Raw genomic sequence first — 20,502 nt, forward strand, 5'->3', positions numbered from 1 at the left:
GCACTTTCATGTGTCTTGGTGTTGGCTTTACACAGGCCCGGATGTTCTATCCTGTACAGACAGTGTTCTCTGTCTTACACCCGCTATTGAACACTGTTCATACACTCGGAAGGAAATGGCTCCATGATAAGTTGCATTCTACTTGCAATGGACATGAGCCCCTTGGACAAATCCAACAAAATATACGCTACCTTGAAAAACTATAATCATGCATTATTCAATTGGCAAGGATAGTGTGTAATAGAGAGATCCTAAACCCATTCCCTCCTGTAAATTATTCATTGAATTCAAATAACAGATGGTATAATTTTCTTTAAATATCTCAATCATTTTTCACATGGGCTTAAAATGGTATAAAACAATATATTTGATGTCTTTGTATACATTCTTTTTGTCCTGTGTATTAATATGTACAGCCATATCGTGTTACTGAACAGTTTGGGAATGGAGATTTAACCTAATGATTCAAAAATATACAGTTGTGGCTAAACCTGTACCTTCAATGTATGGCAACAGTAGCATTAGAATATGCCTAAAACACACATACCGTTCAGTAAAAACACAAACTGCAATGTAAGGAACATTTGAGTTCTCTCACATATATCTCTTTGCACTGCAGCAACCCTTGCAGATCACGTATCCTAAACGAACCTTTGGATAATAGTTTGCGGTATGTTGAACTAAAGTCAGAGTAAACATGATAAATGAGTACAAATGGGATTATTAGGAGACTGTGTGTCATCACTCCGACACACGCATGATGTCAAACTACCCAAGCAAATTAAATTACCCACGCCATTACTCCCTACTGCTAGTGGAGACGTATTGGTTGTGTTAAATATTGATGGGAACATAGATGCCACATTTGTTCATCTCCAAAGGTGAACACATCTATTTAAGGTAATCACAGATGCTAAATATGAGACAAGTCCATTTACTGTATCAAGTGACTACTGAAAAAAGAAGAAGAAGAAGAAGAAGAAGAGTCTATTGCAATGAGGGTTCCGGCCATGTTTTCAGAGCTTTCTGACTTGGTGAGTATTTCTGTTCATAGATGTCACCCTACCAGAGGTTGAATGCCACTTTTTCCCCCCATATTGCTAAATGAATATTAAACTTCAGAACCATCCCTAGTATGTTTGAACTATATACTTTGACAGGACCCACTGTATACATTTACCAATCAAACAATCTAAAAGTCCCCCTTGTACCAATGGAAAATCCTCTCGACTCATACATATATTTGTAGTAAACAAAATAAATTCAGTAAGAGATGGCTAAAGTACGAGGAGAGAGAGAGGGGGAGGAAATACCAGTGCTAACCACATACCAGTTAGAAGTGGCAGCTTCACAGGTGCTGACAGTCAACAGGGGGGGGGGGGGGGGGGGGGGAGTTAACATGCAGTGTTGGTGAAGTGTTGGTTAAAACCCAACAACACATACCTGCTGTTAAAGCGTTCAGGGTGTCTCTCCCTCATCATGTGGAACCGATGTGCAATGGAAGCATCCTAAATAAGGGAGAGAAAATAACATGGATTCAGCAATGACTTTTATTTTGATACTCATTTATACAGTGGAAAAGGCCTATTAACCAATGGACACCAATGAACACACCTACTCATTCCATTTGTCCACTTTTTTGGTTGCTACATGATTCCATATGTGTTATTTCAAAGTTTTGAGGTATTCAGTATTATTCTACAATGTAGAAAATAGTAAAAATAAAGAAAAACCCTGGAATGAGTAGGTGTGTCCAAACTTTTGACTGGTACTGTATATTAGGGGTATAAACCTACATAAATATTTTCATTTTGAAATAAGCTACACAACTAAAATAGTTTAGATTTCTATTTGGGATGTTGTTATTTCAATTAATTAATTGATGAGATATGAAGATCTCAAAATACAGGCAAGATGTTGGTACTAAAACCAATATTATGGCTTTTTAACACCAATTAAAGTCAACTTCTTCCCCTCTGCTGATAAGCATCTCAGCCAACTTTCTATTGCACCCAAAAAATTACACATATGCCCGATGCATATTGATATGCCTAAACAGAACCAGGGTGTTTTTGAATTCCTGGCCAACTGGAAGGCGGGCGGTGGTTGAGGTTTGAGCCAGGGATGAGGATATTGACAGAGAGCTTGACGAACAGCACGCCGTCTTTCCACACAGGCTAATTAATTAAACACACATTGCTAGTAATCACAGCTCCCAACGTACAGGATGCTGCCGGCTCCCCTGGCAACCAACTTCTCTCTCTCTCTCTCTCTCTCTCTCTCTCTCTCTCTCTCTCACTCTCTCACTCTCTTACTCTCTTACTCTCGCTCGCTCGCTCTCTCTCTCTCTCTCTCTCTCTCTCTGACCCGGGGCTAGTACCGCATTGGTAGACTCACTGGCAGTGTTGGGTGTGTGTGTTTGCGTGCAGGCATGTGTGATGAGAATGACAGACTGTGAGATTGACAGCTACTCTATTAATCAAGAGAATCTAAGGAGTAAGTAAATCTGTGCATGTTTGTTGAAAAATCTGTGTGTTCTATGAAATGCTACCAAAAAGTATACTACCCCTGGGCCAGAATTGACCATGGTCTTTGTGAGTCACGGTGATTGCCAAGTAAAAACAACAACTGACGAACAGTCGTCAACCACAAAAAGGGGGGGGGGAAACTTCAGGAAACTTTTAGGGTTTGTTCCTATCCCCCCCACTTGAGCAATCTGTTTTGACCCGCTCCATGTTGAGTGGCTCAATTGAAACGCCAGCCACAGGGAGGACCCCCTGCTAGCTCTCAGTACAACATGTAGGAGAAACCAAAAAAAAATCAATGCCGTTTTCTTGATGTCTTTTCAAGACGCTGTTAAATAAAGACCAAAGAATTTCCAAGATCCCCGCAGACTCTATTTATCTTCAACATGAGCCAGAAGAGGTGAGATGATGGATATATCTGAAAGATTGGAACTTGATTTTCTTACAAACAGGACAATAACTGAAAACGAGAGAGCGAAAGGAAGGAGGAGTTGTTTGAAAATATACTGCAGCTCAGAAACCAGGGAGGATCCACTTCAAGTAACCTCCAAATTGAAGAAGGTACACTATAACCCTGTATACGGTATGTTGAATCAAATCAAAGCAAATTTTATTGGTCGCATACACATATTATGCTGATGTTATCACGGGTGTAGCGAAACACTTATGTTCCTAGCTCCAGCAGTGCAAAACAATACACGCTAATCCAAAAAATACATTAAGAAATATAGAAATATTAGAATGATCAATGTTAGAGTCCGGTGTGTATAGACATTGGTGTGTACAGACATTATGGACAGTATATGAATGGAAAATGTGTGTGCAGTAGTAGTTATATAGGACGTGCCTTGACTAGAATACAGTATATACATAAGAAGTAGATAAAACAGTATGTAAACATTATTAAAGTGACCAGTTATCACTGACTATGTACATAGGGCAGCAGTCTTGAGTACCGGGTGTTAGCCGGGTAGTAACAGTGACTAAAGTTCAGGGCAGGGCACTGGGCAGAGGCCAGCTAGTAGTGACTATTTAACAGTCTGATGGCCTGGAGATGATCTTCTTGGCCTTCCTGTGACACCAGGTGCTCTAGATGCCAGCACCCTCTGGAAAGTCTTGCAGTCCCGGATGGTGCAGTTCCAGGCGGTGATACAGCCCGACAGAGTGCTCTCAATGGTGCGCCTGTAGAAGTTCCTATACTTCCGGTAGAAGTTCCCGTCAGTCTTTAACTGTAACTAGATGGACTGCTACTGCAACTACATTCCACTAAAGCTACTTTGTCACTTAGGGCCAATGTAATGTAGAGCAAGTTCATGTGTAGATTAAGAGGACATTAACAGTAGATCATCTGAACTGATGATACAAACATCTTCAACCTCAATCCCCAAACAGCAGTAGGACAATGAAGTCTCTCTCTCACGCTCCCTCTCACTCATCTTGGGGCCGCCTTCAAATAATTACCATTGTAAAACTCTGGCACCCAAATTAATACAGTACATGTGTAATGTAATACGCCCTCATAGCTCAAAGTTTAGTCCAATTATGAGTGGTGCTCAGGCAGCTGATGACTCTCCTTCACCGGGAGAGTAATGACTTTGACATGCGAGCCTGGGTCATTAGACGAACTGACTGCATCATCTTAGGACCTCCTCTGTGATTAGGTCTGTCCCTCAGCACACTAAGCCCTGATTGAGATCATTACACTTCACGTCACTTTAACGTCCTCATAAAGGGATGGCGCCATTAATTCCATTCAACTGGACGGAATGGCTGGATTGGAAGCATAGGAACAGGAGGTGTGCTACAATAGTAGCACTTTATGACTTGAGTTTGGTGTAAATCTTGTAAAAATGGAAGAGGAAGTTGTAGGTGATCCTAGTACTTTGTGAAGTTTGACAGGAATGGTACGTTTTGAAATATACTCTCCCCATCCAACACTTTTACCCATTCATTCACCGACCCCTGGGCTTGTACAAGTTCAAACAGACGCCTTTCGGTTTGTGCAATGCCCTAGCCACCTTCAACGCCTGATACAATGGCAGGTTGATGCTTATTGTCATGAATCTTGCCCTGGAGACAGAAATGAGCCATTTCCACTAGCTGCAAAGTCAAAATTGGCTATGTTGTAAAGATTCAGGACAACAAAAATGATATTTTTTGTCTTAATTTAAGGTTAGGTTTAAAATCAGATATTATGACTTTGTGGCTGTGCCAGCCAGTAACCGTTCTGCAGAGCTGCCTCCAATGCAATAATGCCAATAAATGCCAACCTGTGACGCAATGCTTAGAATTTTTAAGATGAAAAAAATGTGCACACTGTACATAAAATGTTTGAAATCCAAGAATAAGATGCTTATGATTACACTTTTCTGTGGCTCGACATAGTGAACCCTTTTGGTTACTACTGATCCTCCGAGTTTGACTCTACAGAAATGTCATTACAGAAACAATCTTTCTTCATCTGCATAATCTCTGAGGTAATTATTAGCTTGACTTGTTTCGTAATCTTTATTGTATTCTGTGTTTTTTTTTTTCCCAACGGAAAGCAAAATTTGATGTGAAATGTGACACAAAATATATCACACTCAATTCCTTCGAGAGCTCAGAATCTTCCTAATCCCGAGCAAACAACTTCATTTGTCAACACGTTCGTTAGATACTAATCCCACTGTTAGAAGGCCATGAAAATAGTGTTATAACAATGAAGTCGATTGTTTGCAAGGGTATTAAAGTAACACTTCTGCTAAGGCTACTACTGTTGTTTGGTAGAAGGGTATTGGAATATCTGTATATGCATTCCGAAAACATGTTTTGCCTCAAGCCATGACGAATATTGAGGGATTATGAGAGAAATTATCTTTATTTATTCCAATGCTTACAACCCCTTCGTCTGTTAAGTGGACCTACCTTCGTCAATATGGGACAAAGCAAAGGCATTTATTTGACTAACATTTGTAAGGACATGCATCCCTCATTTCCACGTCATGTTCGAATGTCACAACACCAAGATGCCGCCGTCTCCCAACCTGCAAATGTCAATTACCATATTTCCCCTGACATTTATCAGTAATGACCCACATGAGCAGGGTGTAATCAGTGTCATTATGTTGAAGATGGACAGAGATGGGCCCGACTCTGCTGTAGACGAGTTTAAAGGTGCCTAACACCACGCAGATGCACAACATACTACATATTCTTCAACCAGAGGTGGTTTAAGTTTAAGCACATCTCAATAAAGGCTTATTAACTAGCATTTGATCAAAATGAGTAAGATTACTCAGAAGAACACATGATTACGTTGCTGCTTTAAATTCGGTATACCGTGTTATCCAATTGAGGACTTTATATTGATTATTCAATTGAAATGGATGGTTCACGATAAGCATGAAGTTGTCAGCCTTGTTGTTTTAGGTGAGAGCCTTAGATCTAACATGGCCCCTCTCCTATTGACTAGTCCAGTTTGTTGACCCACTGTTCTTGCTCAAAGGGATAAGTTTTAGATATTTAGACATGTGTTTACTTATCTTGAAAGCCATCTATGGACATGGAGCGACTGCAATCCACACGTTTGTTTTGTTCAAACAGCCACTGCCAAGATTTGCTAGCATTAGGAAACACATTTTTCAAACCGCTTAACTATGCCTTTAATGTGACAAATGCTCTGTATATTAGTGTAGGCAACTCACCACCCCAATGGAGAAATAGTTGTTGACGATGCTGTAAGGCACAGAGTCTCCCCTCTCTTCTTTGTCTGTGGGTGTGACGTCAATCTTCCAGCGGTCCAACATCACCTCAGAGCTGTTCTCTATGTCCCTCAGGATGTTCAGAATGCTCTCTCCCTCATAACCTAACACAGAAACAACGTAGGTTAGCTTATGTCGTAGATAATACCTCAGAACATAAGCTAAAACACATTATAGTATAGGCCATAAGTATTTTAATATAACATTATTCTCAGGACTTTTAGCTATTCTAACTATTTATACTGATTTATTCCTACATGAAAACATAGACAAAATAAAATATAGTTACATCTAAATTCAATATCATGAATCATGTAATTGGACCAAAAAAAATAGAGTACACACATTTATGTTTCCTTCATTTAAGAGGAATAATATAACGAATGAAACATTTTTTGCACACTTTGGGTCATTAAATTGCTAAACATACCTCCTCCCCATCGCAGACACCTTGCCAGGTCATTTCCTGTTCCAAGGGGAAGTACACACACAGGGGGGTTCCTGTCCAGATTGGCCTTATCTACACAAGAGGTACAACAAAAAACATCCTACTTTAGTATTACTACTATGCCATTTATCAGACACTTTTATCCAGAGCAACTTAGAGTCAAGCATGGCTCCCGAGTGGCGCAGCAGTCTAAGGCATCACATCTCAGTGCTAGAGTCTCACTACAGATCCTGGTTTGATTCCAGGCCGTATCACAACCGGCCGTGATTGGGAGTTCCATAGGGCGGTGCACAATTGGCCCAGCGTCGTCTGGGTTTGGCCCGGGGTAGGCCGTCATTGTAAATAAGAATTTGTTCTTAACTGACTTGCCTAGTTAAATAAAGCATTTTACGTACGGGTGGTCCCGGGAATCAAACCTACTATCGAGGCGTTGCAAGCTCCATGCTCTACCAACTGAGCGACAGAAGACCACACCCCCACATTCTGACCACAACAACAAAACTGAACACGAATCCACTTTAATATACTGTATCTTTATTTGATTTCACTTTGATTTGCCCAGGTCTCTGAGTAAAAAAACAAATCTCAGTCAGTGCAGGTTATCTGACCATCACTCAAATCTAAACTCTGTGCAACAACAGATAGACCTTGACTCGACGTGAATGTCCAGTCTCACAGGCTATTTCTGGAGTACTGGAGCATTCGTTCTGTCCATGTTATTACTTCTCTTTGTTTTGATTGATAAAAAATGGAGGCAATTTTTAAAAGGCAGAACAAGGAATATGTCTTCGAGAAAAAATTGACTTCAGGCAGGCTGTTTCTCAAATGGCGACTAATATGGCGATTTTGAACTCACATAATCACCCTATTTCACCTCCCTTGAATACGCAGGCTTGGACGTAATGAAAATATTTATATACAAATCATAAAAGTATATTTGATGATTTCTTGCAAAATAACGAGAGCACTGTTTATTTCAGCAAAGTAATACAACATTATAATAAACAAAACACACAAAAGATTTGACAGTACGGCACAAGGTTTTGAAGAGAGCACGATGAAATGTTAAGGAAAGGGGAAAACTGTTATAATGCAAAAGTTGTTATATTTAGAATGTAAATACAATTTTTATTATGAAATTGTGAGGACCAAATTCATACTTAGGGCTAGTTCCATTCATCCCACTAGTATACTCACTAGTGTATACCGGGATGTGTTCACCAGTCTGTTCACCAGTGTAACACTGGTGTGGCAGTGGAAGTGCACACTCACCTATGAAATCCAGAATCCAACCGACTGTCCCATCCCCACCACAAGCTAACACTCTGAAATCTGGAACCTCTCGGAAGAAATTCAACCTTGAACACAACCAAAAAAATCATATACACAATACCAGTCATGTAATGCAGGAAATAATCCCCTTTTAGAGAGAAACACATTATTTTCTTTATCTACTATACATTAATTAAAAACCTTTAGACATTCTGCCCTGAAAGAATGTACTATTTTGTCGAATAGTAAATTAAACTCAAGGCTCTCTTATTCAAAGGTACTGGAAGTGTTTGCTCTCCATACTTATCCCTATTTTATCTCACATCTATACTGTAACTCTGATGCACTGGAGCGGCTCTGCAAAGGCCCCTATAATCTCACAAAATAACACAGATCACATTGACAATTATTCCTTCAGCCAGCTAGTCTGTTCAGAGGCTAATCGGATCAAGATGGCCAATGTTCAGTCCAACTTCTTCCGTTCCTTCACAATAACAAAGCCCTAACTGAATGAGGGAGCCTCCAAACCTCATACGGCAGATAAATTATTCGCTCAATTACTCTCCAACTGGGACTGCAAACCGCATTAGGTGCAAAACAGACGGCCGCGAACATGAAAGGCAACTTTGGGGATATTTAAATACCAAGAAACAAACACTTAATTTGGGCTAATTGCGTTAGCGCTAGTGCTAATTGACAGCAGTGTGTGCAACTGCCTCAGCCTGCTAGTGGCCACGGTGACCAGTCACCTTGTTAATGCCAACCGCATTACATACACTTCACCAAATATTAACAAGGTTACAGCCGGGCAAGGTCATCTGGAATGTTCCCAGATAAAGATAGAGAGAGGCTTCTTCTGAGCGCAACACGTCTCTAAGAGCCTCGTCAATAAACATGGCCTTCCCAGCCATTAAAGCTCCAAACACAGAGAATCAACAGCGAAGACACAATATGGCCGACAAGGTCAATTTCAAATCTTACAACTGTGTAAGATAGATCTATGGAGTAAAGCCATTGTTTTGCCCCTCTTGGCCACTGTAATTCTGAGCACAAACTAAACCGTCTACAAAAGTTTTTCCTCTTTGCAAACCACTTACATTCTGCTTTCAAAACCTAATCAAAATCAAGCAACATTAGAGCAAGGCAGTGATGTGTTCCTGCATTTCAGAATGCTCCGAAAGTCATGTGTCTAAAACAAAAGGGGCAGAACCTTGTGCATTGACATGACCTGCTCATCTTCTTAACCATAGACACGGATAGTCCAACAACCCCAGACCCATGCCTGTGCAGCCTACAGCGGTATGCGTGATCACACATCAACATGCCTCGCGTCACTCACAATATATCGCTATTGCCACCCACTGTAACCACTACTAGACTCAAGCACAGTGTTGTTGTCTCACTGCTTGTGATCTCTGATCTCACCTTTCAATCACGTCTGCATATGAATCCTGATTGAGTGAGAGGCTCAAATTGAGAGACCTCCCTTGCATGAGATGTTGGATATTATGACTGGGCAACAGCGGAATACATAAGGGCTTTGTAAACAGTCGCTCATCCTACACTCTGATTCCACATGTAACTTGAGGATAATAATGATAGTTGAATCATGACTGTAGAGTGTTCTGTGCACTTTAGGTGATGTTGCGGAGTCTGTGTGAGATGATTAGAGCAGAACTTACCCAGGCATGGGTCCGTTCTTGGCCAGGTTGTATACCTGCCGAGGGTTTAAGAGGTACTGGAATTTTCTGTAGATCCTGGAGGAGAGGAGAGGAGAGGAGAGCAGAGCAGAGCAGAGCAGAGCAGAGGAGAGGAGAGGAGAGGAGAGGAGAGGAGAGGAGAGGAGAGGAGAGGAGAGGAGAGGAGAGGAGAGGAGAGGAGAGGAGAGGAGAGGAGAGGAGAGGAGAGGAGAGGAGAAACAAGGAAAGGAAGAAAGAAGAGGATGAAATTGTGACAACCAGCAATACAGTGTTGAGTTGACCCACAGAAACCTAATGAAACATCTCCCCCTTACAGCTACCACAGAACATCTGGATTGTGAAGAAAAGTCCAAATGCAAACACTTAACTGAAATGTGATCAACATTGTCTGTATGCCGTTTTGCTACAGTATGATTGACAGCTCCAATGCCCTATCCCAGTGTCATTGTCAGCAACTGGGAGGGCTATAGGAAGAAGTCATTAGAAAGACTAATTCATTTTAATTTACATTTCATTATATCAACTGGCTCAAGTCATATTTTGATCTCATCATTTAAACAAATGAGGACTGGAGTAATAAGGAGTAGAATGAATATGTTCAGTAATAACCCAATTAGGCCCTGGGTTAAAGAAGGAGGTCTAACCTATACACTGACCACCAGGGATGTGACAGTCAACGACAGCGCCATCTAAGAACCTCTGCTGAACCAGGCAGGAGTCCGTAGGTACATGTTATTGTGTTTCTATTTGACTAACTAAGCCTTGAGCACTCCGTGTGCAGCCGGGCTACGCAGTTCTGGGAATGGCTTTTTACAGAGAGGTAGAGCGTGGGGAGAGAGTGTGCTTACCTGTCGCCCTGCTTCCCTCCACTCTTTGGATTCACAAACACTAGCAGAGGATGAGTTCCCTCTATTGTTGTGATCTATAGGAAAATATATCAAAACAGAAAGCGAATTTCAGTCCAATTGCTTATAATGTAGTAGGCTGATCTTACGTTAAAGTATAGCATAAAATCATTATTATAAGCTGTGAATAAAAAATATTTATATATATTCTAGTTACTGGTATCGACAATTAAAAGTTCAAACATTTCTCATGTGAACCACAGACAAAACACAACAAAATCCCAGGAAATCAACTGAACAATACCCCTCCTAATTCAAGTTATAACCATCACCATCTCCTGATTGGAAGAAGCAGTTTGAGTCTTGAGTGACACGGGGGCTATCCTTAGAGACAAGCCCCTCTATCGCTACCTTTGGTAGAGCAGTGGCTAGAGAGAAGCAGTAAGGCCTCTAACACAGAGGAGGCAGCCAGGGCTGAGGCGAGGCATAAACAAAACAAGCCCTAATCGCAGGCTGTAGCCTACGAGTTGGCCTTCCTGCCGCTCAGTGGCGGGCGGCGGTGACAGTGCGCCCGTGCAGCTCCCTGACACAGATGAAGCTCTTAACTCTCCGTCTGCTATCCCAGCAGGCCGAGCGGTGGATTAATGAGCTCCCTGTCCAGCCAGGAGTGATCCATTACTTCCTCTAATTATAAATAATAATCCTGATTATTATGCTGGTTAGCCGGAGAGGGCAGAGATGGATGTGGCGGGGAGATGATTCAGGTTGATTGTCACCGGTTGTCTGTCTGTTAGATATTAGGGAGGATTTGGATGGAGCTGATTCTTGTTTTGTTCACCAGTAGAAACTAATCTCATATTAATCCTAACAGAGTCATTTTATATTATCCTGCGCCCATCAAAGTCTAAATTGTGGTTAGATTTGAAATGTCAATTTAAAGTACATATTTTTCACTAAATTCTACTAAATGTTATCCTGATGCTTCTATAGAAGAAAAAGAAAAAGGTTTGGATTGTCACCTGTAGTCCTTGGCCATCCACTGTGACTGAGTTGGCTCTCTGCATCTTCCCTCTGCCCCCTGATTGGCTGGATCTGGAATCTTTCCTCACCATAGACTGCCTTTCCTGGGGGTCAAAGTGCACAGACATCTTGAAAACAATCTAATGCACGTTATCAAAAATATGGGAAACTGTGATCTACGTATGATAAAGCTATCCTGTGGTAAATTTGTATATAAGCAGAATATGGTATCATGTTGAAAGTTAAATTCACCAGTATGACAGGACAGATTGTGTTGGGGGGCAGGACATGGTCCTTCAGTGGTCCACAGTCACACTCAGGTTTCACATGGGAGGCACACTTATTGTGAAGCTGGATGAGGGGAATCAATTACAACCATATTAGTATCAGGGTGACATTCAAGATCATAACATATTATTCAATGTTACCTTTCATTTGATTGTCATTTGTAATTTGATATTAGAGTTCAGTTCCTTTAAAATGTATGGGGGCAATAAAATATACATTTCAGTTTGTATCAGCTATGTAGAATTGTTTTTAGCTAAACGCCAATTGCTGTTGAGTAAAAAGCAAGAGCCTGTTGTGTAATGTACAAAAACACAACGCCTAACATTGGGTTTATTTAAAAAAGACTGATATCAAAACACATTTTAACTGTGGTTTATTTTCCATTAGCAGAATACTGGAAATAACTGTTACTTGGTGTAAATTGGTAAAGTGAGAGGACTCGGATAAAAGGTGCAAAAAAATAAATCATAAACAGCAAGATACAGTGGAAAATAATGAGGAGGTGGCTGATTCTCCTGGGGGGTGGGGGGTGGGAGGGGGGGGGGTGTACCGTGATTTGGCACCACACACAGTGAAGCCCAGTCAGACCCTGGTAACACTTAATGGTTTTGTGACACTTGTCACACTTGGTCGGGCAGTTTCCCTCCACCCAGAAATGGTGCATCACCTGTGGAGCGAGAAACAGAGAGAAACAGAGGAGGAAAGCAGAACAGAAAACAAGTGAGATATCCATAATAGTAAAGAAAGAAAGAAAGAAAAATGTTTGTGTATTGGGCATGTATTTAAACCAGACTAAATATTGTAATTAGCTATGCTTAATATCAGAATGACTTGTTTAATTCCATTAGTGGGGAAGGAGCCCTGGATCTAAGCTCCGTGGAGCATCGCTGATCCGAGCGTGCCGATTAGTAAACACTCCAATTGGATGCACCTCTATGTTTTTCTTGCTCTTCACGTAGGTTTTGATGCACGACAGAGGAGCACGGGCCACACAGCGCTCATGGACAGTGTACTTGCAGACTGGGAGAGGTGGAACACACATTTTGACAACAACAACAAAAAAATCACAAAAACAAGTAAAAAATAGCAAACATTAAATTGAGGTTGGAGATTCACATTTTCAAGGGGCGATTTGGATCACATAAATGCCTTCTTAATGATGAAAATGTGTATGGAATGGCAAAAATGAGAGTAGACATGAGGAAACAACTGTTACTGTTACCATACTCACATGAGCAGCACAGCCCTTGCTTGCCCAGGCCTATAAGCATGTTCAGACACAGGTTACAGTAGGCCGGCTTGTTGAAGTGCTTCAGTCTCCACACGTGCTGCCCATCGTCTTTCACATTCTAAAGGGAAGATGATTGATTGGTTTGATTGATTGATTGGTTGATAATTGGGTCATTCGTTACATGGCAGATATAAATAGGCCATGTAAAACAAACATGCCTCTCTGACATGTGCAATAAGGAATCACATCGGCTCTATTCGTGGCATTTTGATCTGCAGCGTTCCACAACGTTTGGCAACTGAATGTGGCCCATGTGAAAGATTTTGCACATTTTTTACTGTTCTCCAAAGCCATCAACTTTAGTGGGGAGGATTGCCTGGGTTCTTTCCTTTAATCCTGTGTCATTAATCATGTCATCTATTATGTCAATCACAGCAAAATGACAGTCTGACGACACCGTAAGAGACTGTCTCATTAGCATTGTGATAAGTGACGGCTTGTTCAAGATCATTGAAGACAAGGCAGCAAAAAACTGAAAAGATGACTCCATCTAGTGGACAAAGAGAGCTAGGACATCAGTGGTGCCATCTGACGACGCTATTGACTAGTTAGGCAGTGGTGGGAATGTCCAGACCTTGTACCTGATTCACACAATAGGGCCCACCCCAATCATGCTGTGCTGGCTCAAATATTTTTTTCCCCACATTGTCCTTTCCAGCACGGTTCCAGCAACTATGGTGGACGAGGAACCAGGCTGGCCTTATACAGCTGGCTTTGGCTCGGTTTGGCCTGGTAGTGTGAATCAGGCTACAGAGGGTTTAAAGGCCCAGTACAGTCAAAATGATGTTTTGTCTGTGTTTTGTATCATATTCTACAACAGCTGATGAAAATAACACTGTAAAGGTCAGATTTGTTTCTGTGTTATTTCCTGATAGTTGGGTCGTTCCACCAATCCGGTGCCTTTAAACAAGTGCAACTTGGTTCAAAAAAGATGTTTGTTTTCACCTCATGTTAACATTCTGAAACAAAGAGCACATGCTTTCTCAAGAGGTAAAATAACAAAAACGACTAAGGTACGTGCCTATTAAGTGTCAAATAAAGTAACAGAGTTGAATGTAACAGGGATGACGATTTCATTTTAAATAAGCCATAAATCCCTGTGTGGCATGGGGAATGCAAGCTTGTTGTGTGCAACAGGGAGTGGCAACTGAATGCAAGCTTCATAAAAAAATGTAACATCTAAAACATTTCTAGCCTGGGTTGATGTGTTATGACCGACCAGCTCCTTTTTCTACCACAAAACACCAGACAATCGCCAAAAAGAGTTGAACCAGCTCTCCTGCTTGTACACTACGATCTGACTATTTGATGTTCATTGTTTCTTTAGAAAAACATTTTTTCAAAGGAGTAGTTTCGCCATATTGAAACAAGAGTTCAGTTCACGCAACAGGTTTCTCCGGAAAATGAGGGAAATACGTAAATGAATCACTAATCACAAAACATCATCATCTTCAGAGATTACTTTGTCAAAGCAACAAAAATAACTAGGGCTTTACAATAATGATACTGTGATACAGTGCCTTGGCAAAGTATTCGGCCCCCTTGAACTTTGCGACCTTTTGCCACATTTCAGGCTTCAAACATAAAGATATAAAACTGTATTTTTTTTGTGAAGAATCAACAACAAGTGGGACACAATCATGAAGTGGAACGACATTTATTGGATATTTCAAACTTTTTTAACAAATCAAAAACTGAAAAATTGGGCGTGCAAAATTATTCAGCCCCCTTAAGTTAATACTTTGTAGCGCCACCTTTTGCTGCGATTACAGCTGTAAGTCGCTTGGGGTATGTCTCTATCAGTTTTGCACATCAAGAGACTGAATTTTTTTCACATTCCTCCTTGCAAAACAGCTCGAGCTCAGTGAGGTTGGATGGAGAGCATTTGTGAACAGCAGTTTTCAGTTCTTTCCACAGATTCTCGATTGGATTCAGGTCTGGACTTTGACTTGGCCATTCTAACACCTGGATATGTTTAGTTTTGAACCATTCCATTGTAGATCTTGCTTTATGTCTTGGATCATTGTCTTGTTGGAAGACAAATCTCCGTCCCAGTCTCAGGTCTTTTGCAGACTCCATCAGGTTTTCTTCCAGAATGGTCCTGTATTTGGCTCCATCCATCTTCCCATCAATTTTAACCATCTTCCCTGTCCCTGCTGAAGAAAAGCAGGCCCAAACCATGATGCTGCCACCACCATGTTTGACAGTGGGGATGGTGTGTTCAGCTGTGTTGCTTTTACGCCAAACATAACGTTTTGCATTGTTGCCAAAAAGTTCAATTTTGGTTTCATCTGACCAGAGCACCTTCTTCCACATGTTTGGTGTGTCTCCCAGGTGGCTTGTGGCAAACTTTAAACAACACTTTTTATGGATATCTTTAAGAAATGGCTTTCTTCTTGCCACTCTTCCATAAAGGCCAGATTTGTGCAATATACAACTGATTGTTGTCCTATGGACAGAGTCTCCCACCTCAGCTGTAGATCTCTGCAGTTCATCCAGAGTGATCATGGGCCTCTTGGCTGCATCTCTGATCAGTCTTCTCCTTGTATGAGCTGAAAGTTTAGAGGGACGGCCAGGTCTTGGTAGATTTGCAGTGGTCTGATACTCCTTCCATTTCAATATTATTGCTTGCACAGTGCTCCTTGGGATGTTTAAAGCTTGGGAAATCTTTTTGTATCCAAATCCGGCTTTAAACTTCTTCACAACAGTATCTCGGACCTGCCTGGTGTGTTCCTTGTTCTTCATGATGCTCTCTGCGCTTTTAACGGACCTCTGAGACTATCACAGTGCAGGTGCATTTATACGGAGACTTGATTACACACAGGTGGATTGTATTTATCATCATTAGTCATTTAGGTCAACATTGGATCATTCAGAGATCCTCACTGAACTTCTGGAGAGAGTTTGCTGCACTGAAAGTAAAGGGGCTGAATCATTTTGCACGCCCAAATTTTCAGTTTTTGATTTGTTAAAAAAGTTTGAAATATCCAATAAATGTCGTTCCACTTCATGATTGTGTCCCACTTGTTGTTGATTCTTCACAAAAAAAAACAGTTTTATATCTTTATGTTTGAAGCCTGAAATGTGGCAAAAGGTCGCAAAGTTCAAGGGGGCCGAATACTTTCGCAAGGCACTGTACATTTTTGGGATTAAGTAGATTGAAATCTTCATAGAAGTGACACAGGGTAGATGGAGGGACGTGAAAATGCTGCATTTTGGCACTTTAGCAAGCCTTTATTCATATTACAAATACGATATATTGAATTCCTCATGTGGTCTCTATTAAAGGGCACTTCATTTAATATAACATTATTTTAAAATTCAATATTGGTGCACAATTCCTACTTAAAATATTAAAGGGACACGTAAAAGGCACCCACTTTGTGTAACGACCCAGTTGCTGGTTGAAAATGCAATCAAGGGGGCCTCCCGGGTGACGCAGTGGTCTAGGTTACTGCATTGCATTGCTAGCTGTGCCACCAGAGACTCTGGGTTCACGTCCAGGCTCTGTCGCAGCCGGCCGAGGCCGTGAGGTCCGTGGGGCAATGCACAATTGGCCTAGCGTCGTTAGGGAGGGTTCGGCCGCGCACCTGTGACTGGCCGGGCGCAGTGTACGCAGTGCATCACATGCATCATCTACGCTAACCAGGTCACCAGGTGCACCAGGTGCACAGGTGCGGCTGGCTTCCAGGTTGGATGCGCGCTGTGGAGGTGCACCTGGTGACAGGATCCTCTAATCAGCAGTTTTTGCATGAATGGCAGTAAATAGGTTAATAGACCAATAACAAAGAGACTTCCAAACCTGCCTGCCAATAGCAAAAGTCTTGCTTGAGAAATAGCTTTTGCTGTACCCAGATATGATATTGATATAAAAATGGCTGCATTGGGCCTTTAACTGAGCTTGAACTAAATCCTGCACACACTTCAGAGCCATACATAGACAATCGCTTTGGCTCCGGTCTAGAAAATTTGCCATTGAAAGTAAAAACAGTGATGATGTTTAGGTAACACATTCCTGACTACTCACCGTCTCTAGGCCCAGTAGTACTAGCAGGGGGATGGTCGTGCTGCCTCCCTGGATCCACTCCTCCAGAGACACTGTACCGTCATGGTCATAGTCAATCTCCTGCATCATCTCCTGCAGAATCTACTCACAACCAACCAGAGACAGTACAGTGGGATCGGTCAACACATATTATATATGACACCCTCATTCAAGCTATACAAAGTTACAGTATTTTCTTGTTATTCATATAACTGAAACTTGCGGGCCCTAGAGCTTTATGTCTATGGATCTGCAGTATATTAAATGTTTATGAAAAAATATGCATTTTACCGGCTTCAGTTCTGTCACATCCCATTCCAAGTACTCAGCAACATGCATCATTTGAGAGATGATGTGCTCCAGTTCCTAGAAGTGGAAAACCAATCTTGCATCAAAATATACCTATGATACAATAGCCATTCTTCAATTGACGGTTTTAGACTGATGAACAGCATGTCAGTTGGTCAGTTGGTACAATCTTCTCTCTCCAAAGGAGAGTTGTACAATGCACAACAAAAGCAGCTTGAAAACTGATACAGGCTTGATGACTTAATTACAATGGTTGCCCTACGGGAGGGCAATTATCATGTAGTGGAGAGTCATCACATGCAGACCAGAGCAATGAACATGAGACATTTACCCGCCTGCTCCTCCGTAACAAGCCCAAGCTTTTTAGAGGGCTTGTGTAATGTTACTTTAGATTATATTGTACAAGATATTCTACATTTCCATGTGTCAGTGTCATGGTTAGAATGAGATAGAGGTAAGATTCAGATTTCCAGAAGGTCCTCTACTGCAGAATTGTATTTATAGAACATTAGGTAGCTATCATGTACCATTCTACCCAGCATGGTCTCATAGACTAGACGTAACATAGTAAAATAAATCTGGGACCCTCAAATTAGTATGATATGTTATGCTTGGCATAGTTACATAAGACACAAGGTTACTTAAGGCAAAAACCAAAGCAGGGTGGTTGGTCGGGTTGGATGGGTAGACTTATAACGCGAACGTCTTGCAACCCAAAAGGATTGCGTGTTAGAATCTCATCACAGACAACTTTAGCATTTTAGCTAATCAGCAAATTTACAACAACTTACTACTTGTTAGCTACTTTGCAACTACAAGCATGTTAGCTAACCCTTCCCCTAACGCTAACCTTAACCAAACTCTTAACCCTAATGTTAACTCTAACCTTAACCCCTGCTCGCTATAGCAGCTTTATTCACTCTTCGTCTTCTACTTGCTAGCGCTAGTAATAGAGAAAACTCCTGTGGAAAACTTGGCCAGAAACTAGCAAGTGTCATATGAATCCACAACAGCACCACAAACGTCTTTTCAAGCCAGGTGAGTTACAATCGTTTGAGATACTACCTAGTGATGTTATAATGTCACAGTTTATTATATAGATGTAATGGCTGTCGTCTGGAGATAGAGAGGAGGACCAAGGTGCAGCGTGGTAAGTGTTTATGTCTTTTTAATAAACAAACTGAACACTGGAACATAACAATAAACGATGTGAACAAAATGATGATTCTCAATCAGGGACAACAATTGACAGCTGCCTCTGAGAACCATACTAGGCCGAACTCAAAAACCAACATAGAAAAACAAACATAGACTGGCCACCCCAACTCACGCCCATACTAAAACAAAGACAAAAACAAAGGAACTAAGGTCAGAACGTGACAGTACCCCCCCCCCCCCCCCATAGGGTCTGGGTGGGCGTCTGTCCGCGGTGGTGGCTCTGGCGCGGGATGTGGACCCCACTTCACCATAGTTTTTTTGCGCCTCTTAGCCCGCATCCATGGCCTCTTTAGAGCGGCGACCCTCGCCGCCAACCTTGGACTGGGGTCCCACGCCACGAGTCCCGAATGGACGGGAGATTCCGGCAGCGCCGGACAGGCGGGAGAATCCGGCGGCGCCGGACAGGCGGGAGACTCTGGCAGCTCCGGAATGAAGGGCGATTCTGGCATCGCCTGGCTGACTGATTGCTCTGGCGGCTCCTGGCTGACTGACGGCTCTGGCGGCTCCTGGCTGACTGACGGCTCTGGTGGCTCAGGACAGACGGGAGACTCTGGCGGCTCAGGACAGACGGGAGACTCTGGCGGCTCAGGACAGACGGGACACTCTGGCGGCTCAGGACAGACGGGAGACTCTGGCGGCTCAGGACAGATGGGAGACTCTGGCGGCTCAAATTTCTTGGGGGGTGGCCACAGGGAGAGTGTGGCAGAGTCAGGAGTCAGACCTGAGCCAACTCTCCCTGTTTATCGTAAGGAGCCAAGGAGGAAACCAGAACCAGAGCCAGTGTTGGAGGTGAGCGAAGCAGAGACTGTGAAGGAGTTAATGGGGAAATTGGAGGAGAAAGTTATGAGGGAGTTGCTGTGTTGGTGCATGAGGCACGGAATTCGCCCGACGGTGCGTGTCGGGGATTTGATGACACCTGGGTCAGCTCTCCATACTCGTCCTGAGGTGCGTGCTAGTCGGCTGGTGAAGATTGTGCCAGCCACACGTACCAGGCCTCCTGTGCACTTCCCTAGCCTTGCACATCCTGTGCCAGCTCAGCGCTACAGTGCTCCTAGCAGTGCTAACCGTGGCGGGCGTGGTACTGGTCAGGCACCGTGTTATGCGGTGGAACGCACGGTGTCCCCAGTACGCGTGCTTAGCCCGGTACGCTACATCTCACCTCCTCACATCTGCCGGGCTAGGGTGAAGATCCAGCAGGGGCGGTTGGTGCCAGCCCTGCTCTCAAGATCTCCAGTATGCCTTCACGGTCCGGTCCATCCAGTGCCACCTCGACACACCAGCCCTCCGGTGGCAGCTCCCCGCACCAGGCTTCTTGTGCGTGTCCTCGGCCCAGTACCACCAGTGCCAGCACCACACACCAGGCCTACAGTGCGCTTCGCCTGTCCAGCGCTGCCAGAGCCTTCCTCCTCTCCATCGCTGCCGGAGTCTCCCGTCTGTCATGAGCCGCCAGAGTCTCCCACCTGTCATGAGTCGCCAGAGTCTCCCGTCTGTCATGAGCCGCCAGAGTCGCCAGTCAGCATGGAACAGCCAGAGCCGCCAGTCAGCATGGAGCAGCCAGAGCCGCCAGTCAGCATGGAGCAGCCAGAGCCGCCAGTCAGCATGGAGCAGCCAGAGCCGCCAGTCAGCATGGAGCAGCCAGAGCCGCCAGTCAGCATGGAGCAGCCAGAGCCGCCAGTCAGCATGGAGCAGCCAGAGCCGCCAGTCAGCAAGGATCTGCCAGATCCGTCAGTCTGCCAGGATCCGCCAGTCTGCCAGGATCCGCCAGAGCCGCCAGTAAGCCAGGATCCGCCAGAGCCGC

General features: G+C 43.1%; 1 protein-coding gene across 3 annotated transcripts in view; it reads right to left on the reverse strand.

Annotated features, from left to right (window-relative positions):
- LOC110515948 (diacylglycerol kinase beta) overlaps positions 1-20,502 on the reverse strand; it is a 64,029-nt gene that overhangs the window by 23,237 nt on the left and 20,290 nt on the right. For all 3 annotated transcript variants that reach the window (XM_036973415.1, XM_036973426.1, XM_036973408.1), the window contains 13 exons: positions 17,469-17,543; positions 17,160-17,279; positions 13,073-13,190; positions 12,773-12,861; positions 12,392-12,508; positions 11,806-11,904; positions 11,553-11,657; positions 10,537-10,610; positions 9,671-9,745; positions 7,989-8,074; positions 6,699-6,788; positions 6,212-6,372; positions 1,444-1,508 (listed from right to left, as the gene is read on the reverse strand). In XM_036973415.1, coding sequence (XP_036829310.1) covers positions 1,444-1,508; positions 6,212-6,372; positions 6,699-6,788; positions 7,989-8,074; positions 9,671-9,745; positions 10,537-10,610; positions 11,553-11,657; positions 11,806-11,904; positions 12,392-12,508; positions 12,773-12,861; positions 13,073-13,190; positions 17,160-17,279; positions 17,469-17,543 — 1,274 coding nt within the window. The remainder of the gene's footprint in view (positions 1-1,443; positions 1,509-6,211; positions 6,373-6,698; positions 6,789-7,988; positions 8,075-9,670; positions 9,746-10,536; positions 10,611-11,552; positions 11,658-11,805; positions 11,905-12,391; positions 12,509-12,772; positions 12,862-13,072; positions 13,191-17,159; positions 17,280-17,468; positions 17,544-20,502) is intronic.

Source organism: Oncorhynchus mykiss, chromosome 3 (genome assembly GCF_013265735.2).
Source record: "Oncorhynchus mykiss isolate Arlee chromosome 3, USDA_OmykA_1.1, whole genome shotgun sequence".
Lineage (NCBI taxonomy): Eukaryota > Metazoa > Chordata > Actinopteri > Salmoniformes > Salmonidae > Oncorhynchus > Oncorhynchus mykiss.